This window comes from Colletotrichum fructicola, assembly GCF_000319635.2.
Source record: "Colletotrichum fructicola Nara gc5 chromosome Unknown KSG_Nara_v1_contig09, whole genome shotgun sequence".
Taxonomy (NCBI): Eukaryota; Fungi; Ascomycota; class Sordariomycetes; order Glomerellales; family Glomerellaceae; genus Colletotrichum; species Colletotrichum fructicola.
The window spans coordinates 1842223-1851887 of record NW_027094059.1 but is presented as its reverse complement, the minus strand read 5'-3'; the positions used below and the strand labels follow the sequence as shown (position 1 = coordinate 1851887).

General features: G+C 54.8%; 2 protein-coding genes across 2 annotated transcripts; one reads left to right on the top strand and one right to left on the bottom strand.

The window, feature by feature from the left end:
* Positions 1–295: 295 nt before the first annotated feature.
* Positions 296–1398, bottom strand: CGGC5_v014807 (uncharacterized protein; the record flags this gene model as incomplete). The annotated part of the gene is made up of 4 exons (XM_066153150.1): positions 296–428; positions 482–639; positions 695–739; positions 1168–1398. The coding sequence occupies 4 exons, from the start codon at positions 1396–1398 to the stop codon at positions 296–298; spliced, it is 567 nt and encodes a 188-aa protein (XP_066007550.1).
* A 5339-nt stretch (positions 1399–6737) lies between these two features.
* Positions 6738–7698, top strand: radR (Transcription factor radR; the record flags this gene model as incomplete). Its single annotated transcript, XM_032029702.1, has 3 exons — positions 6738–6927; positions 6998–7524; positions 7585–7698. 3 exons carry the CDS (start codon positions 6738–6740, stop codon positions 7696–7698), a joined length of 831 nt encoding a protein of 276 aa, XP_031890964.1.
* Between the last annotated feature and the right edge of the window lie 1967 nt (positions 7699–9665).

Sequence of the window (9665 nt, the reverse complement as noted above, 5' to 3'; positions counted from 1 at the left end):
AGTTCCTGTAACCTGTCGTCCTCCTTGAATAAACACGCGAGGTGTGGCCAGGCAGTTACAGAGCATTCTTAGGTGCGAGACCTGCACGTCTTGGGCAAAGTAAAACGGCTCGATTCAACATTCGCAGTCTTTGCATTATGGAAAGTGTCAGAACTTTAAAGATATCGTGGGAGTCGAGCAAATGTATATGCCAATCCCCTGGAACCTGGGAGCGCCACAGCTGATGCTGACTGCGGCCCAGGGAATACCCCCTGTTGACGAAGCCTCGGCCGAGGGGTAGCGCTGGCCTCTTCTATCAGGGTACATTTGGAAAGGAGCTGTTGTTATCATTAAACTGATCAAACTGCCCCTGTTGGAGCCCGAGAGCTCGGCCTGGGGCCCTGAAACCCGGGCCCTTGGGGGAGGGGGAGGGGGAGGGGGCTGCAGACCTGCACATCGTCAGGTAAGATGAATCCAATCTCGGCGACATAGGGCTATCCACTGGGGAGAGAAAGGCGAATGGGCCAAAATGTACGACTGATGGGTATGCGAACAGACTGGCCGCACAGGGGAATAAAATTCGACAACGGAAGCTGGCGAGTTGTTCATAGCGATTCGCTTGATCTCCCTCTCCCCTATCAGTCGGTTGCTGTGGCCTGTCTAAAGAGCGAGTTAAATGCCGCATTGGAACCGAAAATAAGTGCATGATCCATACCAGGCAGCAGTCATTCCGAAGGATGACCGACCAGGACTTTGGGTTCTGATAATTCGTTTAGTGCGCGGCGTGTCGTGGACAGTGGTGAGTTGTCGCTGAAGGCTCGTTGTATATGGTGCCGATGAAGGAAGTAGTGTTCGTCCACAGGAACCGGGTGGATTGGCTCGGCGGCCGATGGACGGAAGATGTGTGGTGTGAATCTGTCTCTGTTGCTGAAGAATGCGTTCTACAGGTTCTTTTACTTGGCTCTTGTTGGAGGCGCATCAATAGTGGTGGTGAGGTGCGTGTAACTGCCAGTTCACTGCTGCACGTTGGGAAGGGCAGAAGACAAAAGAAGGGAAAAACAAAACCAGCCCAACGGCTCCCCGTCCCGGGGGAGAAGAGACATGTGGCGGCGCGGCGGCGGTAAATTGCTGCAGCCCTGTTGACTGGATTGAAGGCTCTTAATTGGTCTTTGGTCCGAGTGTGCACACCTCTTGCCAGATTGTCTGTGCTTGCTCTGCGGCGATGATAGATCCGCAAACATGGGTGTCGAAGCTAGTGCCGTTGGCTGGGCTGAGCTCGTTGAAACCATGGACGGACAGAAGAGGGACTTCGCAGCGCGTTACCTGCGTCGACCGACTTGTCGACAGAATCCTGTTCGGACTACGGTCTAGACGAGGCCGCCTTAGGAGCAGCAGTAATGACAGGCGTATCTCGTCCATAGCGAGAGCCCAATATGAGCAGGTGAGGTGGCATCTTGTCAACCGTTGATGGAGTACCTCCGCTCAGGAAGCAAGTTGTGGAGGAACAAGGTTGTGCACGCAATGGTGGAATGGACGAGTAGCATTTCAGCCAGCGTCTTGCTAATCGACCACGCAAAAATAGACGTCTTACAAAGCACGTGGGCATTCTCGTCATTGGGGGCCGAGAATGGTGTCTCTCGGCGGACAGGAGGGGCAGACGGGGACAACCCCTGACCACACTGAAGCACTGTAAGCGCCTTATTACTGCGCCGTACGCACAGGAGGTACTAAAAAGCAGGTACCTTTTGTACGGATAGATGGACGCGGCGGGCAATGAAGAACTTTTGATGCTGTACGTGATGCCTGAGAAAGTGGACGATGAAGCGGGCGCAAGCTGGCTAATTCGGATGGATTTTTTCTAGCCATCTGCCAGATCAACCACCACCGGCCTAGCGCCAAGTCATCCCGCTACAATTTGCTTCGCTGGCCTCCTTCACCCAAGGTGAAGATGATGTGAAAGTTCGGATATGGGTGCTTCAGCCTCCAAAGTTCCTCCAGCTCCTACCTAGCCCGAGACCAGTCGAGATGAGGGAGGTTTCATGGGCAAAGGAAACCATGTCGAGCAAGAGACGCTGTCGTTTGTCGAGTTTTACGACCCACGGACACGGCGTGTGTCAGGTTGGACCTTTTGCAAGATGGCAAGCCATGGGCAACATGAAAGAAATGTCAAGGTGCGCTAAAGCGCGGCTAATGGAAGGCGTATGATACGTGCCGCTTCCCACGACTGGATCAAACATGCACAACTAGAACGGTTTGGCCGATCTGGTGCACCGCGCCCCGTGGCTGGGTAAGTCGGAATGGCTTTTTCCCGCTTTTAGTCCGCAAGGGCCGGCTTAGGTTGATTCCTTTTGACCTCTTTGGTATGACGTCGGGCGGGAACTGGGCATTTGGGGGGACGGGACGTATAGGGACGTTTGCGGGGCTGACCGGCGGGTCATTGATTGACATTACTATGTAGTTGCGGTGTTTTTGCCAGAGGGGAGACCCTGAACACTGAACAGCGCATGGTCCTTTGGGGGAATCCTACGAGAAAGAGAGTCAAGGTGAGGTCTGCTTTGCGTCTACGGATACGCAGTATTCCTCCATCCCCCACTTGAATCAGGCAATCGAATTCTCGTGCTCGAGATTGGTAGAATCGGACAACGGCCTGTCAGGGGCGCACGGTGACAGTGGGCGTGCAGGGGTGTAATGGCGCGCTTGAACTTTCGTGTAGAATTGATCTGGTGTCTGAAGTCCCGACGGGAGTCTGGAATCTGGCATCAGTCATCCCGAGGCAAGCGGGTCCAGCGGGTCCAGTGTTGGGTTCGAGGCAGGGAAAAGCTTGGCTTCGAGACATTGAGGGCCTATGATTGGCTCGACTTACGATTCGCTATATTAGGACTAGCGTGATCCGATACCCCGTCTACTATTACGGCTGGGCCCACCCGACGTGAGGTGCCGTCCCACGCAACTACGGTAGTGTACCTTACGAATACACTACCTACCTTACCTAGCATCATAATTGAACTGCGACCTGCCCCACCTTCTCCCGTCCAGTGTCCCCAGGAAATACGTGTAGTGTACGGATACTGGAGCGTGGGCGGTGGGTGCTAGGTCCCAGGATCAGATTGTCGGCCGGTTCAAGCATGTATCCGCACGATGTTCCCTTCCCCGGCTGGCTGTCCATCCAAGTCAAGTCCAGTCAACCAGATGAGCTTTTGTTTTCTTGCCAGCCCGGTCCTCTGTTCGCGCGGTGGTCACACCGAATGAGCCTTGAGCGGTGTGTCCTGGGATTGGTCCATTTTCGCATCGCAATATCATGACCCTGTCCATCATGTTTCGCATTGTAGACGACGACTCCCTCTGGAAACATGAAGGCAGATGAAGTCGAGCACAGTCCAGTCCGGAACGAGGCATTCGTGAGCCATCCATCGACAAATGTTCGGGAGCAGCATGTGCGGGTGGGATCTGCGCCGCCACGCTCCCTCCGGGGCAGTAGATGTCCTCAACGGCGATCAGTCGCCTCACCAGGTGCTTCCAGGTTCCCAGCGCGCTACGTGTATAGCTATCCATGGTATTTCTGCTTCCTTACTCCCCTTTTTGGAATCATTGAGCGCCCGCTCAACCTCCGAGGACCTGCGGCTCCGTGGAACCTGTCCGGAACGGCACAATAACAGTAAGAGAAGGGGCCGTGTACGCAGGCAAGCTCGCGCTTTGCCCAGACGGACTCCCGTCCAGTTCGGATACGGTCCGGAGGGGGCGGGTTGACTCACAGAGACTTCTAGTCACCCACTTCATACACTCATCTCCATCCGAATATCCCCTCGACGCCCGCAAAGTCTACCCCGTCCCATGCCCGTGGTAGGTAAGGTGACAGCTAATATATCCTGCCGAAGATGCTCGCCACCTGATGGAGCAAGGTATGTAAGGTAGGTATGCTACATGAACCCAATTACTGGACACAGGAACCGTGTGTCGTTGGAAGACGAAACGCGCCCTTTGCTAGGCACGGCAAATGCCTTGGGGGAGTGGAGGTCTTCCTACGTAGGTGGGTAGCCAAGGTAGGTTTGGTGGCTGGACATGGTCGCAGGATGGAAACGTCTTTCTTTGCATTGGTCTATGGCTCCCCATACAGGCAATGCGAGGGACTTTGGGAGCGGCTAGGGTGCTGTGCGGGCTGAGCTAGGTATCTTGGGGAGCAGCGCTTTGGGACCTGTAACTGTCCAGTGCCCCCGAAAGATAGCGAAGGTGCCGTCTCCATCTTTAAAGTGGACAATGAGCGATCGGCCGCCTCCCAGGCGCCAGCCCAAAGCTTGGCCATTGATGGCGGCGACAGATTGGGAAATGCTGCTAAAGCTGGAGCAGAACGCACACTCTGGGCGATGATGAATTGTACATGACACACCTAAAAAGAAGGGACGCTGAGGAGGGCGGAGGGCGAAGGGCGAAGGGCGACAGGCCACCTAAATGGTGTTGGATTGGCCTTGGGTTGAAATGCCAGCAGACCTTTTGCCGTTTATCCTGTGGCGGCGGTAGCGCGACCCTCCATCATCGATCTGGTGTTGCTGGGCAAGGTCGACCGAGTCTACCTTACCTTACTCTGTGCTGTTGATGGGCAGCCCTACGGAGCGCAACGGCGGCCGCGAGTTTTCTCATGAGCTCAAGGCGACGAGAGTAGGTAGGTACCTCGCATGTTCTCATTTGATGCCTCGCAGACGCCCCCGTACCCGAGATAGGTACCTACGGACATTGCATCCGCACTCGGTACGTACCTTAGTATAGTCAGGAACCTTGGGTATGTAGTATGTACAAGGGGGGTCTTGTGTAACCTGACGCTTCCCAGGGACGCGATCCTTTGGCAAGGGCCTGTCTTTTGGTAAGGTAGATGGCACGATGCAGCAGCAGGTTCCAGGGTTTGGCTGCATCTCAAAATACCGATACTACAGTGCAGTCCCTCGTCGGCTTCTGGCCACGAGCCAGACAGACACCAAACATTCGGCAGGTTGCAATTGTATGTAGCTACTGATGCAGAACTGAAGAGGAGGCCGTCAAGTAGGCAAATTTAGCACACTTAGCTCGGTTTATTTGCGCTTGCTTGGTGTCATGTCCAATAAGGCTCTTTTGCTGGCCATGATCCTTCCTTCTCATGTTGTTGTTGTTGGGTGGTGTGGTGTGGCAGGCACAATTCACGGGAGGCGGCAAGATAAGATGGCATCGGATCCAATCTTTGGTCACGCAAGTAATTAGGCAATGGCCAGCAAGACAAAAGCTGGTCCTTGATCGTTTTGTCCGGTATAATTGCGCCAAACCTTTCTGCGCTTCTCGTACAAGTCGTCCAGTCAAGTCAAGCTGGTCTTGAGCCCCCCCGTGTCGTGGAGCGATGGTGGTGGAGAACAGAAAGAGACGGGACCCCTACCCCAGCCTCAACCTTGGACCCCCTTCCCCCGCCCACGGTGCGGCGACCTGGATGCAGGCAATAGAAGGCTAGTCCCCTGTCTCCGGGCAAGTCCCAGGTCGCCATCCATGTCGGACTAAGCTATGTACCCGCGTACCAAAAGGTGCCTTGGGTAGGCATGGCGTGGACTGTGGTTGGTGTGGTTGAACCCCTACAGCCAGATTGAGACGTCGACTCCACCAGGCTGGACGAGAGGCCCCCGGTACGTACCCCCACCGTCTCTTTCCCGCCCTCGACCCAGACCCCTGCAATACTGGACTGCAGCAGGTGCACCATCGCAGTGCACCTGTTCTCGCGCGTCGCTCTCCACCACTCACTCCACCACGTATCTCGACGGTGCTGCGCGTGTGTTCGCACTTCTTGCTTCGCTGCAGCCTGGCCGCCAGCGAAACAACAGAACAACTACGAATACGTACCCTCACCTCCTCGCTCCGTTGACTTGGATTTCTGATGTGCCTGTTACTAGGAACGTGCTTCTCTTTCTCTGCCCTACGGCGGTTGTCACCCCCCTCCCATCCTATCCCATCACCCCCCCCCCCCCCCCCCCCTCCCCTCCCAGATTTCATCTGTTCACTTCAGTCTTCTCTACTTGGTATCTATTCGCATACCTACCTACTGCGTATCCTGCGGACGCCTTGGGTACGAGGTACCCTGCCTCTGCCGCACAGCACCTACATACTATGCAGTATTCTGCTGTGCCCTACACACCCTTCCACAGGCCACCCCTCCCCCCTTCATCCTTCCCACAGCCTACCGGCCACGGCAGTGGTACCCTTCTGCCTGTCCCTCTGCCTCGAGCTCTCAACACAGACAGCTCCCAGGTTAACCGACTTGTACCAGGCGCACCAGAACAGACCGGACCACGCCCAGGTTGCGGGTGCGGGTGCGGGTGCGGATGCCTATTCGCACACCCCACCCTAGGTACGCCTATCTACCTACCTTAAGGTACACTACCTACCCACTACAAACGAATGCCTACCACGCCCGCCAGCCCTGTCTCTTGCTGCCGCTGACATGTCATTGCTCCAGCTCGTCGGTCACTCTCCTTGGGCTGGACTGGAAGTCAAGCGAAGCCTTGGGCCGGTTTTATTTAATAGCTTCCCTTCCTCTCCATCGTCTATCGTGTCTTGACCCAGCAGCTCGTCTTTCAACCATACATCTTCACTCCTCCATATCGACACTTGATTGGAAACACTTCCATTCAGCCTCCTTCGTACAACTGGTCTTCATACAACTGATTGCTTGCTGGCTGTCTTCTACATCGCACATCCCTTCCTTGTAACAACAACCTCGTCCTAGCCAAAACCCGAGAGCATCGCCCGCCATGTCTATGTTCACCATGTCTCAACATCAATACACCTACCCGCCTGCTGCCCCGGCACCCAGGGCCTATTCAGGTCACGGCACAAGCAGCGCATTCAGTAGCTCTGCCAACCCGGACGAGGACTGGACCAAGATCTCCGACCTCGCTGAACGCCGGAGGATCCAGAACCGCATCGCTCAGCGCAACTATCGTACGTCAACATCATGGAATACATGTCATTCCCTACCTCAACAGACTTTCCTCCTAACAAAGATTCATAGGCAAGAAGCTCAAGAGACGCCTCGAGGACCTCGAGAGACGCGCAGGACAGGAAGGCTCGACCGTCACCACTGAGAAGCAGACGCAGCTAAAGAGTGCTAAGCGCCAGTCGCAATCCTCTACCAAGACGCAAAAGACGCCGATTCCAACCAAGACCATGAATCAGGGCCAATTTACCCCCCCAATGCACACCGATGACGAGCTTCTCTTCCCGCAAACTTACGAAGACGGTCGTGAAAGATCAAACACTCCTCCTCTTTTCGCCTATTCGACTTACCCTCCCCCTGAAGAGATGCTCCTGGCTCCTTCGTACACAACTCAGCCTTACCCCATGACAACTGCAGAGGTCTACCCTAGTTACCTGGCCGCAGCGGTGCCGGTAACGCTACCCCCAATGAACCATTTCAACGATGCCATCAAGCGCGAATCCTACTCCAGCGACGATGGCCTCTCCCCCTACGTGAACTACGGCTATATTTCCGGCGTCGACATGAACGCAACTGGCTCCTACGACCCCTCGAACCCTCATGTGAGTTATATGCGGCATCTGCCTCCCCGCGATCCACAGTGCTGATGGGTTGATGAGCAGACTCCTCCGCTCTCTCACTCTTTCGACCACTCGGCCAACTGTTCTGACGCTGGCTACGAGTACCCTACTACACCTTTGTCCATGCCAGGATCTCCAGGCATGATTCAACAATAAAATGGCCCCTGGTGGAGGGTGTTAGCGAGAAAAGGAGAAGAAGGAAAAAAAGGAAAAAAAAAAAAAAAAAAAAAAAAAGAACAACCAAGTCGCAGCGGGATGCGACTCATCTTTCGATAAATCCCGCCGAGCGAGCTATATTGGAATTTACTTGACATATGCAGGGTGGCTTTGGCCAGGAGTTCGGGAGCATTTAGGGTTGCATGCAATGGTCGAAGCGCTCGACCTTACGCGGAGATGATGACTGGGAACGGGCGGCGGCGTTTCAATTTGGCTAGGTACTCCGTTGTGTTGTGGACAGTTTAGAAACTTCAACGACAATCCAAACAAGAAAGAATGTCACAAGAGTAGCATGTCCAACAAAATTTACCAAGTTACAGTCAACCAATATCCCCCCCCCTTACTACATGATGATCAACGCCTGCTCGAAGCGCGCGTGTTTGTGTGCCCGGACAGCCTTAGGCCCTCTGCTTTGGCGTGGGTAGCGAGATGGATGAAGATTTACAATGGAAGGGCGTCAAAGACAAGGACGTCCCCTCCCCACAGAAGGTAATGTTGCCATGTTCGTCCGGGGCGATCCCACCGGAGTTAATCGACAAAAGTCTCGCCGTAGTCTCGCCCGGAATAAGGATTTCCAAAGTCCATGCTGCTTAACTCCTAGGCCGACACCATTCCAGGGCACCTGAGCCATCACATTGGCTGACAAAGCACGCCGCGCAAAGAAACAGGCGGCGCTAGGTGCTTGCACCGGGCAAAGCGACCACTTCGCGCCGTCTCTGAAGGTTACACAGGCATTGAAACAACATGCTTCCCACTCACACTTAATGACAGACTTGCTGCCGCAACTTGGGCCCCTGTACAGACCACAGGCGAGGCCATGAAGGCTTGGCTTGGCGCGTCACTGAGGAGACCGTACCCGGCTCTGCCCCTTTCTGCTTCCCCTCAATTTGTACCTTTTCCCCTCGAAGACACCAGCACTTTTTGTTCACAGCCTTGGCTTTGCTTGGAATGACAAGGCCTCAGCATGCGAGGGGTCTGTATGGAGCGTCGGCTTTCTTCTGCTCGGATAGAGACGAACAGCGCAACAGCATGGGTAACGGGACAACCAGTGATGGATATAGTTTGGGCTTCGAAGGCTTGATGGAGGGAAAGTACATGATTGGGTGATGGGTGGGATGGGATGGGCACGGCTGGTCTCACGGGTGGAGAGCGCCGGGTGCGGCACACTAGCTCTATGTTCAGTGACCACTTCAGCCATGCCTGGGCGCAAACAAGTTGGGGTACGAGATATTGAGTTGACCATGAGACGAAATGATGGATGCTCATGACTTTGAATGACCAGAAACCCGTACACATGAAAAAACATATGGCGCGGAGGGATGAGTCTCCCGGGATATGACCATGTTGCTTGATATTCGGATACTGCCTCTGCCTCGTCCGTGCAGACCCGGTTGTTGTACAGGGTACGTGCCGCATTTTTGGTCCAGCACTCAGGGTTGCAGGCGGGCACAGTCGGGCGTCCTCGTCAAGAAGGCTGGCGGGCTCGCCCTCTGTGACTCTCGAGGTTCAACTGTAGCTTGCAGGGTTGATTAACAAATGACATGATGTGATGGGGCACTCGGCTGCGCGGTCCTTTCGTTCGGTAAAGTCATGGGCATCCATGTACGACGAGGCGATGGAGATGTGCGCTTCAGGTAATAGCCAGCACACTACACATATGCATACACACATTCCTCTCGGCCCCTTTCTCCCGGTCTACCTTCGTTCAACCTATGTGCGTGCATACGAGGCAGCAATATTTGCAGCTACAAGTCGCTTGTCAACCCTGGCTGCACCCACATCTGCGTCTGCTGCTCAATCAGGCGAGGATACCATCGTTACACAAGATTTAATCCTCCTCCTGTCCCAGCGGCTTCTGTCAGTTGTATGCTGGCCTGGGTTACAAGCCCGACTTCGACGTAACACAA